At 40.3% G+C, this 16,635-nt stretch overlaps 1 protein-coding gene across 1 annotated transcript in view; it reads left to right on the top strand.

Moving 5' to 3' along the window:
- The window catches only part of nrxn2b (neurexin 2b), a 1,850,542-nt gene that overhangs the window by 344,487 nt on the left and 1,489,420 nt on the right, over window positions 1–16,635 (top strand). Inside the window, exon 3 of the mRNA XM_055156806.1 lies at window positions 10,433–10,462. Within this exon, the coding sequence (XP_055012781.1) occupies window positions 10,433–10,462 (30 nt within the window). The remainder of the gene's footprint in view (window positions 1–10,432; window positions 10,463–16,635) is intronic.

The following is a 16,635-nucleotide window of genomic DNA, read 5'->3' as shown; positions in this document are numbered from 1 at the left end:
GTCAATTTTCTTGGAAAATTCTGCACTCGGCTCCACTTTTCTCATTTTTGACATTTTGTTGATGAGGGTGTCACGGTCAACAGTCAAAACGATCGTCCTTTAAGAGCGTTTGGAAAGAGACAAGTCTTCATTTGTGCTGCTCTGGTGGGAGGGGCCACGTACAGAGGCATGGGAGACACTGCTATGCTAAGCGGAACAGAAAATTACCAATATTTTAATAGAAAATATGATTAAAATATTTTAGTAGAAAATCAGCTGAGGGCCAGATTAAAGGTCTTGGAGGGCCGGATCTGGCCCCCGGGCCTTATGTTTGACACCTGTGTTCTAGACAGTTAGTATAAATTTCCAGATTCCAGATAGTTAGTTATAAAGAAGATAGCTATGTCAGATTCAAGATAGTTAGGAGAAGGAGTACAAATAAAAGATAATTGTGTTACAGATAGTAATCTCAAGACCCAACTGTTTATCTTAGCTTTGTGTGTATGAAGGGGGGGTGGGGTGGAAGGAGTGTGGAATTGTTTTTAATCATTATAAAGCGCTTTGTGTTGCATTTTTGTATGAAAAGCGCTCTATAAACAAAGATTGATTGATTGACCTCTGCATTACATCTGTAGTCAACTGCTGCTGGTTAAAAGGTTGGGTTTGATGACCAAATTGGCAGAAACTGGGATAAAATCTGATGCAAATTGACGATATATGAAATTTGAAAACACAGGGGGGAAAAAAAACAACTTAGAAATGAGAGAACATAGGCCCCCTCCCAGAACTACCTCCCAAAGGTATTGAGCCCTTTTTAGGGATTGAAAAAAATGACGAAAGTAATAATGACTAACTGAACTGTAACTTTTTCGTGACAAACCACCATATTTCCAGTGACGGCAACTCATATGTCGCGCCGACATGCTCAGCAAAACAAAGCCAGCACATTACCCACAGCTGTTTCCTGTTTATCCATGCATCACACTCCCGTTGAGACCAAAAGTGTTTCGTTTCCAGTTCAAAACTTGTCTAACTACAGCCAAACCCACTGTATTACATAAAGAGACATTGAAATGCAGCGTAGATGTGCAGGGAAGTGAAATAAATACAGAGAAATCCGAAGATAATCCGTGTTTGCTCTATCTTTAGTACCACAAACTTGAAATTACTTTTTGTGAATTGCCTTAGCATAATTCAGTATGCATTAGATTTCCTTTGCATTATTTATATTTAGGTGACGTCAAGTTACTCCCATACAGACCCTTGCCCCTGGCCCCCTTAGCCTTGCCTGGAGCACGGAAACACACTCCGCCATTAAATAAATCCGTGGCAAAGAATATTCAGATTGCGGCGTATTGTTTCATAGTATCTCCTTTTGTTGGAATAACCGTTCACACTTTACTATCTTCATATTCCCGTAGCCGCTTGAGTTGTTCCTCTTGTATTGCTCCCGTCTTTACCTCTCCCTGAGCCGGATAAGGTTCAGTGAGCCCTGAGGTGAGCGCGGAGTTGTATTTGAATGATTTGGTATGCAGCGACGGCACTGTTCCCAAGGAGCTCTGGCCTTATCTCCTTAATGGATTATGAGCAGGGGAACAAAAACACAGGGTGGCGGAGGGAGAGTGATTGGACTCCCTGCAAAACGGCCACAGGATATTCGCCGCGGCTAGATAAATGTCGAAAAAGAAAGAAAATATGAAGGAAAAAAACACAACGTAGCTCGGGCTTTTGCAGGTGTTATTACAAGTAGAATTAGAAACAGCGTCGCGAACAGGACGTGTGTTTGGGGTGGATTTTCTGATAGAGCGCAATGACAATAATGCAAAAATGTGTTTGGAGTTCAGAGGCCTACATAAGTCTAAAGGAGAGTCAGTGGTTTTGAGAGGAATACCTTAAAGGCGCACTAACTTTTTGGTTGGGGGTCGTCATCTGCTTGTTTCTGCGGATATGTCATTGCTCTGCCTGGAGTTTTCCAACGTCCGATCTTATCATATCTAAGAAGCTAAGCATGAAAGACTCAGCTCTGGTTACTGAGTAGATGGGAGATCGCCGGGACTATCTGGTGTCTTATGGTCTCTAGTGGTTGCTGTGTCCTTAGGCAAGACACTCACCCACCTCGTCTAGTTGTAGTGTGTGTTTGTGAGAGTCAGTCCGCCCCAGGGCAACTGTGGCAGCTTCTGGCTAGGAGCATACCATCACTAAGTATGTGCATGGTGCTTTATAAATCCAATAAATTATTCTTATCATGTCATAGGGGTGTAATGGTTCACAAAAATCACAGTTCCTTAGTTTTGAGGTCACGGTTCAGTTCATTTTCGGTTCGTTATGGGAACAAAATGCAAAACCATTTACTTTTTGTTTATTTGTGTTTTTATTAATCCAAAAATTTGTCTGAATATTATACAAACGGGAAAATAGTGCTGCTTCGTAATACTAAAGTTAAATAAAATATTCTCAAATAAGCAACAAAAGTATGAAATATTATTAAAAAAAATAAAAAATAAACTCCTTGTAAACAGCAAATAAAACTTTTCAAAAAGTAAAGTGCAGCAGTAACAGCTCCAGCATGAAGTTGTACTCAATCTTCATATTTCTGGACAGAAAAAAACACATTGTCTGCAGTAAGTACAGATCTGCTGCAGTTACAACGTCCCCATAGGCTGGAAATACAGAGATTCTGTGCCGGCGAAAGGCGAAAGTGAGGACCAGGATGCAACGACCGTAGTTTTGTGAGGTTTCACGTGGTTCGGAGGGATGTTGTCAAGATGGGGGACAATTGTTGTCAAGGTGGCCACACTAACTATAACGAGAAACACTGCCGCCCCAATCACGGACAAGTTCCCTCGTGAATATTAAAGAGCTGAGCCTTCGTGTAGCTGCACATGTCATGGCGGAATGTAAACACACACAAATTACGCAAACTCACTTGTGCACAGCCCTGCACCGAACTGAATGGTTCAGCAAGAATACATGTACCGTTACACGCCTATCATATCAGCAATAAACCACATCTAAACCTCTGCAATCTGACAGTTCTAAGACCAATTCCAGCTCAGTTTTAAATATGCAATCTACATCTTCCTGGTGAATGTGTTCATCACCTGTTTATTTCCATAGAGATGTGAAGGTTTTGCCTGGAATGTTCCGCAGTATGACGTTAAACACATCTTTCTCCATGGAGGAGGTGATGAAGTTAAAGGTCAGATATATGGAAAGGCAAGTCTCTACACAGCAAGAATGCATTTATTTTTAGCAATAAAGCCACCTCTGATTGAATAACTGCAAGATGGATTGGTTTAATGTTATACCGAAGAACATTCTAGGCAAAGTAATACAGTCTCCATGGCGACAAGCAAATAATGGACTCTCCAGCTGAAAAGTTACATAGTGTAGCTATAAAGGTCCTATGTTACGCAAAACTGGCTCTTGTGAACTTTAAGCCATGCTAGAATGTTGTTACCTCCTTAAAAACAGACCTGGAGTTGTGTTTTGTTTCAGTCGCATGTTTGTGTAAACCTTTAATATTAATCGTAAATGGTCACATTTTTACACAGCGCTTTTCCGCCTTCAAAGGTACTCAAAGCACTTTACAGCAAGGAACCGCTCGCCCATTCACACGAGTTGGGTTAAGTGTCTTGCCCAAGGACAAAATGGCTGTTTTAATGGCTTTTAGACAGAATGGGTGACAGCGCGGAGGTTGTCACCGTGGAGAATGCGGATTCGATGTGGGATGGTGCGGCAGAGTTCACGATTCGCTTTTGAATTTTGTGCGCAAATGAGTGCAGTTGGAGGGAGTAAGGATTGGTAAATTTAAAGGGCCCATATGACACGATTTTCTGCTCTTTATTTTAAACTTGTTTCCTCATCACAAACATAACCGGACTTGTGGTTTGTTTCATTTGTTTTAACACAAAACCTGCATATTTAGACTGAGTTCTTCTCTCAAACTGTTCCACCTTGTTGTAACGTTAGTACAGCTTTTTGAAAATTCACTGTGGGAGATGGAATCACACCAGCCCGAACGCTGGACCAAAGATGTTTATGTCGAGAGCGGGATTCGAACTGGCAACCTTCGAATCTGTGGACAAACGCTCTTACCAACCATTATCTGTCTCCTGGCCTGATTCATCAGTCGGTTTCACTTCAAAGAAACCGTCTGACCTCGTAACGTTAGAATTCGTTCGCTCGATAGTAGGCGTGTACAATTTAAAAATTTAACCAATCGCTCTTTATTTGGTCGTGACATATTCCATTCCATTTTCTTCCGCTTATCCGGGGTCGGGTCGTGGAGGCAGCAGTCTAAGCAGGGACTCCCAGACTTCCCTTTCCACGCACACTTCCTCGTCGTGACATATGTAATGTAATAATAAGCTTTTCCCAAATCTCATAAGAAGAAGGGCAATAACGTCTTTCCCCTTGATAAAATTCACCAAACATTCTCTTTGTTCCGGCTTTAAATCCTCGATCTCGGGAATCGTTGCCAACACTGAATGTATGGCTCTTCGCTGAGTGGCTGATGCCCGAACTCGCACTTCTGAGGTTTTTGCGAACCGTCTAGTGTATTCTGATTCCTGACCTAATTGCTGGAGAGAAATGAAATTGAGCGGAGGCACTAGGTGTGTTACGAAGCAGTAGTTTTCAAGTTAAGAGCTACCTTTTACCTTTTGTTTGGTATGAAATGATCCAAATGATTCTAGTGAAGGCGTATGGAGTTTTTAAAAAAAGTGTTTGAGAGAAGAACTCAGCCTAAATATGCAGCGTCTGTGAGTTTAACATGCGTGAATGAAACAAAACTGGTATATTTTTGATGAGGAAACATTATTACAAATCAGAAAATCGCGTAACTTCTGCCGTTTAAACTGTGTCTGAACCTGACTTATTGAGTATAATTTCTAAACCGTTGCATTGTCTTTGCGTTTTCGCCGTGGCCTCCAAACCGCTCGCTCTCGGAAGTCTTCATTTTTATCATTTATCATTATCTTGTAAATTCGTTTTGTAAAATAATTCTTATACTTTTATGTCCGTGAGCCGTTACGTTTCTATCAAACTGTGAGGGTTAAGCATCCGTCCCTTTGTTGAGCTGAGTGGAGACATCGTTGATTTGAGAGGAGACATGAAAGGCCAGGGGAGAAAATGGTTTACGTTCACAAAGCGCAGAGTAATTGTGGGTTTTAATGATGATGACGCACTAATGGCGGCTGAATATCTGAATACTGTTTTATCGCCAAAGTAGGTCATACAGTGTCTAATATAGCACAATGTGAACTTTAAGTGCGACAATTAAAGTGCATATGACAGGTTTTCTTTCTTTTCTTTTCTTTTTTCTTTTTTTTTGCTTTGCTTTGATGGGTAAGTCTGTATCGTAATTTCACATCAGTCAAGTGGAGCTTTGAAGAAAAAAAAAAGTTTAGAAGTACAAAAATACAAAAAGTAGTGTTGAGTTTTAAAAAAAGAATACTGCTGTCATCAACACTGAAAATTAAATGCACAATAAAGAGAGAATTTACACACAGAAGGCATTTTTCTAACATTTTAAACCTTCATTTAACAAAATAAAGGTGTTGTCATTTACTTGTATTGGTATAATTGTAATTCTTATGAAATTATGCAAAGATTTGGCCCTGTTTACTGTTTATCATTCCTAGGTAACATTTATTTTTATTAAGGAATGATCTCTACATTTGTCATAGTTGTTGCTCTTTTCCTAAATTAAATTGTGTTGTGTACTGTCTGCATCTGCTTTTACTGGCTGATGATCAGGAAGGGTGCAGTTAGTTTTCTGGTTGTTCTTTACATTTCGTTGACGGTGCCGCTCTGTATTTTTTGGACTATAAGTCACACCAGCCAAAAAATGTGTAATGAAGAAGAAAAAAAACATATAAGTCACACTTTTGGGGGGAAATTTATTTGATAAAATCAGAGACCAGGAACCGACATTTCATCTTAAAAGTCAAGTTCTAGTAAAAACAATAGAACAGAGAACAACAGACTGTTAACGTCACATATGAACAGTTCTTCAGATAAACTATAACATAAACAACAGAACAGAACAAGTTTACCAAACTCTCCATCTCACTCCAAATCACTAAATTCATTCAATTCTTCATCCTCAGTGTCACTTCTGCGTATCTCCACGACCTCTAGAGATAAACAGAGCGCCGCTTCCTCTTCTGTGTAGCTGGCGTCAGACTCAGCATCAGTTCCAGTTAGAATTATTTGGGCCTTTCTGAATCCCGACAGGATGGTTTCGGTGTCACTGAAGTCCAGGCTTTATCCATCCATCCATTGACTTCCAGAAAGTTGCATGGTGCACCTTCCCGGTGTCACAAGTTTCTCGCTCACTCCAAACTCTCTTTTTTCTGCTCGATTACCGTTTTCAGCTGTAGATTTTGCTACTTGCAGCTTGTAACCTGCAAAATATGATTTGCTTTTCAGTCTTCTCAGTCATCTTTATAAGTTTGTTTAAATTTTCAATTTTCAGTGGTACAGAAGTAATGGTGCGATCGAATCGACTGACATGATACAGACAGGACAGAGGCTCTTTCTGCAGGAGACATGCGCAGTAGAGCCAAGTTACAGTGGTACAGGAGGAACAGGAGCAGCAGATACTAACACACAGCGCCCTCTCGAGGCTGTCAGTGTGAACATTTTAATATATAAATCCCACTGGAGCATAAGTTGCAGCACCACCCAAACCATGAAAAAAAGTGTGACTTATAGTCCCAAAAATACAGTCATTTGGATGATCTGAACACATAAGTTTTGACAAATCACTTTGAACCACTGCAGACAGTTTCAAAATGAACTAGTCCTGTTTTCCGTGTTTTAAGACAGTAAAAATCTGGTCGGCTTCAAACCAGAAACACCTGCAAGATTTTCAGTGAAATCTTCAATATGACCTTTTACTGAAATGAGTACTCTAACCTGTCATATGCACTTTAAGCACTGAAGTGAGCATTGAATCATTATTCTGTGTGCTTGACCAGCGAGCAGAGCATTTTGAAGGCAGGTGAGGTGGCGTTCCCTCGTGGTCGGTTTAAGCGGAGATGTGTGAAATGGTATTGATTGAAGGAAGACAGTTCGCTTGGAAGGATATGACCTTTTGGGGCTTTCTTGTCTAACACATAATATTGTTGGTATTCCTCACAGCCTTAGGTTAAATCCGATGTATGTATCCGATGTTGATGCCGTCTGAATTCTCTGCTGTGGCTGTGTGGTCTCGTGGCTCATTTCCAGTGTTTTGATCATACGCACTACGTCAAGTCGTGTTGATATAGAGAAGCCAACGAAATGTAGTCGTGTAGGGAGCGCTGAAGCGTACTGTGGAGGCTGCGTTTATGAGAGACGCCATGTAATGGATGTGAGCTTTGGCGGGGAAGGAAGCACCATCATCTATGCAAGTGAGTGCAAGAAAACAGAACATTTGTCATTAAATATATTTTGTTTCGGCTAATGCAGGCGGCTCTGAGACTGTGTCTGTGCAAGGACTTAATTTGTTTTCCTGCGTTTACATTTGGCTTGAAGAAAAAAGTGAAAGCTGAAGAGAAGCTGTATTACTAACTGAAATGCAGTAGTTTTTTTTTTATTTAATTTTATTTTTTTTATCAAATATTAAGCCACAATCTTGTCTTGTTGTGGACCTAATCTCATCTCTTGCTTACGTGAAGTGTGTCTTGTCCTACTCTTAACTGCAATACCACGTTGTTGACATGAGCATGAGGATTAAGATAGCTAGAAACTATCTTGATTCTAGGCTTCTGGGCTTTAAGTGTAAGCAAGTGATTTGAAAACAAAAGTACAAATTTATTCTGTAAAATGGCCAAAACTGGACGCCTCAGTCGGGAAGTGTTCTGAGCATGTTCCACCGGAAGGAGGCCCCGAGGAAGACCCAGGACACGCTGGAGGGACTATATCTCTGGGCTGGCCTGGGAACACCTTGGGGTCCCCCCCCGGAGGAGCTGGAGGAAGTGTCCAGGGTGAAGGAAGTCTGGGAGTCCCTGCTTAGACTGCTGATAAGTGAAAGAAAATGGATGGAATGGCCAAAACTTTTGTCCAGTTGACAGAATATAATTTTATAAGTGGAGCGACTGAATTGAGTTCATCGCTAACTTTGAAAAAATGTATTGTTTTGATTGTCTGTGCTCTTCTCTGCTTGTGTAGGTTAGCAATTTAAAGGTTGTTACAAACAAAAAACAACTAAATATTTTGTCTGTGTGTGGTGTCCAAGGTCAGACATGTCAAACTCAGGCCCAGTAGTCAAATAATGCCCATGATATGATTATATTTGGCCCGCGAGATCATATCAAACATATATTAGAGCTGTCCCGCCGGCTACAGATAGACTATAGAGACATAATTCATTTAAAATTTAGTTATTATTTCATATTATGCTTGTTCTGGATTTGATTTTTAAGCAAAACTATTATTCAACATTTATTTGAAATGGTTCTAACATTACATATCTCGAAAGAGGAGAAAACATGCAGATGTTATTGTAATTTTTCAATAAATATTTCGTTTGGTCCATAACTTAGTCCCAGTAATTTTAATAAATCCTTCTGTGAATTTGAGTTTGACACCTCTGCCCTAGGTCCTTCCTGTGGCTGGTTAAGATTAGGTCTAAATCTGAAATGGTTAAGGTTAGGAACAGGATGAGCTTGTCTTCAGTTTAAAATAATGTCAGCTTTTATAATGTTACATTGAATTGGTTTTGGCGGTCTTTGGCATGGCCGCTTTTTGTTTACTGATTGAGGAAGCGTGCCTATGTTCCCTCATTTCTATTTTTTTTTCCTTTCCAAAATTAGGCCCTACGTTCCCACATTTCCTTTATCATCAATTTGCATCAGAATTTATCCCCATTCCTCCCAATTTGGCCGTTAATTAAACCCAACCATCCAGCAGCAGTTGTAATGAAGAGGTCATGGTGCAAAGGACGCTAGGTTGAAATGACTCTGAATCATCCCTTTAAATGTGATAAAAACATAAAAATGACTTGACTTAGAGTTTTATTTTGAGAAAAATCTTTGAAATAAGGGAACATAGAGCTGACCACCGTATTGATTCTTTGCAGTGACATCACGCTGGAGGTGTGCTACGTATCTTTATTGGTGCAATGTTCAGAAGTTACCGCGCACACATGAGCAATAACTACTACTACTAAGTTAATTCGAGTAAGTTAATTCAAGAAAAACACAAAATGGATTTTTTCAAGAGCCCGTGATCAATAAAAGCGTTCATGGTCCTGTGTAGGTGTTTGATTTTCAATAAAAAGGTCAATCAGTAATAAAAAATGGAAGAAAAACAAACAAACGAGTAATGAATTGGAAAAACCGTCTAGCTCGTGACGGTAATGTTATCTGAGAGCAACTTGTTTGAGAGCACAAATCAGCTCTCCTGTTGCAGTTCCAGTCCGTTTGTTTTAAAGTAAAGCTCAAACTAAAGTCTAATTTGAGTCAAAAGCTTCAGATTACTGCTTCTAGTCAACGCCACACCTCCAGAGAACGTTGACGTCGTGCCTGCAAAGCATCAATGGGGACCTGCGGACGGATTCGAGCCACGTGACGCTCCTCCTCGCGGAAGTCTGGGTCCTCCGGGTGAAGATCCTTCCCCGCTTTATAGCCCCACGTCCCCGCTCCGAACCAAAACCCTCCCGTGGCGCCGGCGAGTACGAGCGCTCCACACTCCCTGCTAGACCATTCCCGACACGTTTGTATTTCATTACGCCGGCTGTTTGCTCCACTTTGGCTTTACTTTAGCGGTGTACTGGCTGAGCTCCTGTTTCGACTGTGCCCGAGGATACCGTTTCTCGTGCACTGTGTTTGTTTGCCCTTTTGCTTAGAGCTGTTGACAATACCAAATACCTCACGTAGCTGTTTCTGAGTAACGGTAACAGTAAGCTTTGGCCGTGCTTGGCTTCGGAGGTTTTTTTCTTTTTTTTTTTTTTTCCCCGTAGCGCTGTTCTCTATTGCTGTGACCCTGTTTTTGCGTGAGACCTTGGCGATCTTCTGTTATTCTGGTTCGAGTACAGTGCCGAGCAGATACTGAGATTTCAATACTGAGAGTCTATTCTGCCAAACAGTTCTTTGTGTGTTCCATAAGTACTCCAGTGGAAAAAAAAGCATTTGTGTGAGCAATAGCCATCGGCGGTTGCACCAAATTGAAAATGCTTTTTTTTCTAAACCCCCCCACACACCTCACTCAAGAAGTGTTTGCTTGTTTTCTGTTCCTATTCTATCTCTTTATCTCTCTTTCTTTCTGTCTATCTCTGTCTCTCTCTTCTTTTTTTACGTTTGATTTGATCTCTTGACATCCGAAATCCGCCCCGGGATGTCTGTCACAAACTGCAGTCCAACGTTGTGACAATGCTTTTTTTCAGTCCCGTTGCCTTTTATGACCTTCTTTTTTCTTCTCCTCTTTCTGTTTCCCTCCTTTTTTCTGTTTTTTCCCTCTCAAGGTCTGGCGCACCTGACGTTAAACGACCAAGGTATGGGTTCATTCCTTTTTTTTTTTTTTTGTTTTTTTTGTTTTCCTTTTTTCTTTCTTTCTTGAGTTGAGTTTTTTTTTTAAAGAGGAATTGACTCTTCGACCCCTCTCTGAAGCCGCTCTCCCAGATCTCCCTCTCTGCTTCTCGGCTTCCCTCCGTGCCTCATCCCTCCATCTTTTCCCCCAAATCCTTCTTTGTCTTTTAATCCTCTCCAGCATCCATCCCAAATCCCTGTGCACTTCGCCCCGTGCTGAGTCTCTTTTAAGAATGAAATGTGAAAACGCAGAAGTTGTCCCAATTAACTGCTCAAATATTTGTATTATCTCTGTCATCCGGTTTCATCCAAATCTTGCATTGGAGTAATAATCATTAGCAGAATCCTGTACGGTTTTGTGTTGACTTTATTTTGTAGAATGCTGAAAAATGCTGTTTGTAGACAAATACAGTTTTGAATGCCTTTAAGCTTGTAAATAGTAAAATCAATCAAACAACAGCAAGGGGTAAAATCTAGTCAAGTGGTTCTCAAACATTTCACACCAAATACCAAATAAGAAAAAAATGTGGCTTTTAAAGAACCACCAGATCTAAACTAGGGCTATTCTAGGTCTAATTTAGGGCTAAACCAGGTCTAAAACTGTACTCAGTATTTTAGAAATTAACCAAAGGATCTTTACAGTCACAATTCACGCAACTGTACCTAATTTCTTCCATGTAGGCTCATAATTAAATCTTAAAGTCAAAATAATCCGCCGTATAGTTCGGACTATAATGCACACTGGATTATAAGGCGCAATATCAATAATGTTGAATTCTCTCGTCTGGTTTCATACATAAGGTGCACCGGATTATAAAACGGATTAAGCAAAACAAACGGACGACACTTGAGTCTGATCCCTTAGCCCAGGCGTCCGCAATCCATTGGCAGATCATGGCGTAATTCGCCCAGCGTTGCCTCCCTGTCTTGGTGAATGTGGGTGGATAATTTAAGTTGTTTTGGTTTTTTTTTATTTCCTACGAGGAGGACTCAAATACACATTGAGTAATAATGTGTTTCATGCAGATTTGCGCACATTTGTTTATGTTTTACAGAAACAAAACTTAAAATCACATGGCAAATTTGCATAAACTATAAGCTCTGAAAAAAAACAGCTCACACCTTGTGTGCCGATGCAATTCAGCTTACGGAGGACTAAAGGATATATGAAATATGAGTGTTCTTTCTGCGACAACGCGACAACGGCAATGTGCCTTGAGTCGACGCAGAACTATACTTTACCCTTTAACTCCGCGAGGCTCCTGACTACAGACTACAGCCGTAATGCTCCGACAAACCATCAAGCGGTGCGGCTTTGTAGTTTACCAAAGTCGTACTAAAACATTTTGACAGATTTTGAGCACCGTGTACCACATAAAATCGGTTCGAGGTCAGTAAGCACAACCAGAATTAAGACATAAGGTGCACCGGATTATAACACGCACTGTCAATATTTGAGAAAATTAAAGGATTTTAAGTGTGCCTTATAGTCCGAAAAATACAATAATTCAAATTTATTTGGGGGCATTTTTACCAGGAAATAATGCTTGTGCACTGTTAGCATGCTAGTTGTTCATTACGTTGCTTAAAGCACTTAAAATCTCATATCTCAGTGAATAATTAGGAAGTTAGGGATGCCTTAGAAGAAACTTTGGACCATTTTAAACCATTAAAAAATGTTAAGGCTATAGTTATATCCTTTTCTATTAACTTTGATAACTTAGAAATAAATAATTATAACTTTAAAAAGAATGATATTTAAAGAATGAAATTAAACCAATAAAAATAGAAAGCACTGATTCGAAATTCTACATATTTAAGACTTTTTATTCCACTAAATCTTCAAACATCATCACATTTCTTTTTTAAAACGGACTCTCCAAAGAGCGAACCCCACACGGACTCACGATCCAAATCCAGCCCTTCCCTGTTCCCATCTCCCCATCTGCCTTGCTCCTCCCCTCCCTCCATACCTCCGTGACCCCTCCATGACCCCTCCATGCCCCCTCCGTGACCCCCCCCTTTGTCCTGTCCTCTGGCTCACGTCCTGGACCTCCACCTCCTCACCTCCGCCGCAAACCTTTGACCTGAAGGTAACACTCTCTCTCCCCCTCCCCTCCTCCCCCCTTGCTGCTTTGGGTTTCTCAATGCAATGCAACGAGAAAAAAGAAAAAAAAAAAAAAAGTGTTTCTTGCAAATCTGTGTAAATATGTTCCAACTTCCATTCACCAACACACTTCAAGGTTTTTTGAATGTGCAGAGTTCCTCGTCACCACTCTGCGAGCATTCCCATTGTTTGGCAAGTTGTGTGTTTTTAGATTCTAATATACTGGAAATGTTCTGCTTCTTTTCAATGCTGTTTTACTGTATGTATGTGTACGCTTGCATTTGACACCGCAGATTGCACAAAAACATCCACCCACACTTCTCTTTCACTTCTCTCCCTCATGTTTCCTGACCTTCTGAAATGCCTCACAGTCTCTCAAAACTCAGACTGAAGTGCAAATCGTTATATATACATGTTTTTATTTTTATTTATTTATTTATTTATTTTATTTTTTTTCACAGAATACCGAATTGCACTCACTCAGTCCACCCCGTCTGCATTTAATATTTATTGGTCATGAACCAAGAAGTAATGCTGGTCCTCTATTATCTGGTCAGTCAGAAACACACGCTTTGGAAAAACTTTACAAAAACGAGCCGCGTCCTGACTCCCTGATTTCAGAGGACGTGACTGACAGGAGGATTAACCAATCACAGAGACACATGGTCAGTTTGCGACAAAAGTAAACAAGACTTTACAGGTAAAAAAGGGGGGAAAAGCAACATCAAGGACTTGGTTGAGGTTGAGGTTTTTCATGCTCTTTGGTTTGGTTACAACCCAGAACAGAATGTAGAAGGGACTGGATGATTAGGCAAAGGTACTCTGTGGCAGAGGTCCCCAACCCCCCGGCCGTGGACCGGTACTGGGCCATGGGTCGTTTGGGCCCCCCCCCCCATATGGACCGTGTCTTCTCACGTACACTGCATGGACGGTGCATCTAAACCAGAACTGAAACCAGGAATAAACCAGAACTAAACCAAAACTGAAATCAGGACTAAATCTGGACTAAAATAAGGTTTAAATCAGGTCTAAAACCAGAACTAAACCATAACTAAAATCAGGACTAAACCTGGACTAAAATGAGGTCTAAACCAGGTCAAAAAACAGGACTAAACCACAACTAAAATCAGGACTAAACCTGGACTAAAATGAGGTCTAAACCAGGACTAAACCACAACTAAAATCAGGTCTAAGCCTGGACTAAAATCAGGTTCAAATCAGGTCTAAAACCAGGACTAAACCACAACTAAAATCAGGACTAAACCTGGACTAAAATGAGGTCTAAACCAGGTCTAAAACCAAGACTAAACCAGAACTAAACCGCAACTACAATCAGGACTAGACCTGGACTAAAATGAGGTCTAAACCAGAACTAAACCAGGACCAAACCAGAACTAAACCACAACTAAAATCAGGACTAAGCCTGGACTAAAATGGGATCTAAACCAGAACTAAAATCAGGACTAAACCTGGACAAAATTGAGGTTTAAACCAGGTCTAAAACCAGGACTAACAAATCAGGATGTAACAAGGACTAAACCATGCTGCGCCAGTCCGTGAAAATGTGACTAAGGTTCCAGCCGGCAACTTCAGCTGGTCCACTGAGGTTCATTTGGTCTTCTGATATTTTATGTAATTAGGTTCTTTTTTCAGCAGTCGAAACTATCAGGTATGAAAATAAACTCTTGGTTTGAAAAAAGAACATAAGAATAACATAAAACTTCAGCTGATTTTATTCATTTTATTTGACAAAGATTTTACTGTGATCCCTAAAGAGATAATTACTTTTCAAAAATTTTAACCACGAGTTGTATCAAACATGTAAATAATCTTGCGTTACATCGATTACCACTGTATATTTCACCAACTGCTGATCAAAGCTGTCGTACACTCAGATGGCCGTTGTCCAAAAGCTTATTTATTTACAAAATTACATTTCGGCAAAAAAAAAAAAAAAGCCTTCAGATATCATCAGATTTTTTTTTGCTTTGGGCCACAGCACACAAAATGGTTGCCGGCCCAGGTGCCTATATACCCCTTCAATGAATGAAAGTGAGGTCACCCAGTGAGTTCAGCCCACTTTACAACAAGAAAAAACTGTTTAGATATTTACATAAAAAAAACATTCTTTAAAATACAGAAATAGTATATCACAAAAAAATATCTTAAATCAAACTCCACATTCAGTCCGTGAGGAGCGAGAGTCTTAAGTTGGTGATTCCAAAGTGTCTCTTTTTGACAGGAGCATTTCTAGATTCCCACCTCTAGGGGGCAGCTCCACACGTTCAACGCCAGTATATCTTAAAGAAGAGATAGGATGGTTAAAATCAACAAAATGAGCCGCCACAAGATTGATTTTACTCCTATGCTCTGTTACATAAAAACAAAATTGTGCTTCACGCCGCCACTACAGTTCAGTTCAACAGTTCGCGTAGTAAAAGTAATATAGAGTCCAATCAGAGTCTCTGATTTAACAACCTCAGCGCTGTTGGCAGGAAGCTGTAGAGCGTTCACGTCGTCTAATATCGTTGGCCACGGACACGCAAAGAATCAAAGTGTTGCCCTTAAAAAGTAATAATACCAATAAATAAAAAACCTTGTTAAATTTAAACGACTTCAGTCCCTGAAGTGCGATCACTAAAACGTAAAATGATATTTGGATAACCATAAACCTGTCAGTCAATTCTCCGAGCATTCCTTTTGTGTTTTTAGTAGTTTAGGATGTATCTTCTTTTCAATGCTGTTTAACTGTATATTTGTCTGCTTTCATTTGACACCTCCAGATTGCACAGAAAACATCCGCCCACACTTCTCTTTCACTTCTCTCCGTCATGTCTGCTGACCTTTTGTACCCTTCGGAAATGGCTCGCAGTCTCTCCAAACTTACAGTCTTAAGTGCAAATTGACAACTTTTTTTTTTTTTTTTTCCCTTCCTTTTTCGCACGCAATACCAAAATGCACTCTATATGCACCCACCCGTGAATATAGTCGTTTCTATGCCGAGTGTTTTGTTGCTCTGACATTTCGATACCTCTGGCCTCCCGGAGAGGTAAGGGAACATGGAAGAAAATAAGTGTAAAAAAAAAGTAAAGTTCGATTGGACAAAGTGTGGTTGGTAGCTGAATGCGTTGACCTTTATAGCTAACGGGGGAAGAATCCTTTTAGCTGAGCCCTATCACCGGACAGTAACGCATCCATCTCGCTGACTCTACATAAAGCGTCTACCTTAAAAACTCTAAAAGGTACCTATAGAGATGAGTTGGGTTCCTTTAAAGTTCACGACAGTTTAAAGCGATCAACTTGATGAAAAATAGACTGCAAAATGGTATTTCTTCCCATGAAAAGGTGAAACTTATATTTATATTAACGTTGCGCACTAATTTATTTAACTTTATCTACTGCGGTGGCTTTAAAACCTTTAACTTCGAGTGCCGCCAAAGGAAAGAGTTGGTTTTCTGAGTACCACAAGATCTATTTATCTAATTAAGTACCTATATAAGTTCCAGGTCTAATCTAGTCCAACTAAAACATGGACTACCATATTTTTCGAACTATAAGGTGCACTGGATTATAAAGAGTATTAATTAAGCGAAACAAACAGACAACGTTTGAAACAGATCCATGTGTCATTCGTTCATTCGTTTTTCAATATAAAACCAAAAATAAGAAAATGAAAAGACAACTGTTTTCTTCATTCTTGTGTTTAAATGAATAATGGAAAAAAAATTCCGTGATTTAAACAGCAATTCGGGACTTTTGCGCCATATATGGACTGAACCAGCACTGGATCAGGACTAAAACAGGACTAAACCAGGACTAAACCATTTTCAGTCCTGGTCTAGTCCCGGTCTCAGTCTCACTCCCAGTCTGGGCTCGTCTCAGTCCCAGTCTCAATCACGGTCTCAGTCCTGGTCCTGGTCTCAGTCCTAGTCTGGTTCCGGTCTGGTCCCAGACCTCGCTCAGTCCTGGTTCAGTCTGTATGTGGCGCAAAAGTCCTGCATCGCAGTTTAAGTCACACACTTTTGCGCCACC

This window comes from Boleophthalmus pectinirostris, unplaced genomic scaffold (assembly GCF_026225935.1).
Source record: "Boleophthalmus pectinirostris isolate CB_2022bp ecotype Guang Dong unplaced genomic scaffold, ASM2622593v1 HiC_scaffold_20, whole genome shotgun sequence".
NCBI classification, from domain to species: Eukaryota; Metazoa; Chordata; class Actinopteri; order Gobiiformes; family Gobiidae; genus Boleophthalmus; species Boleophthalmus pectinirostris.
Note: the sequence above shows the minus strand (reverse complement) of the source record. Positions and strands in the feature narration are given on the sequence as shown.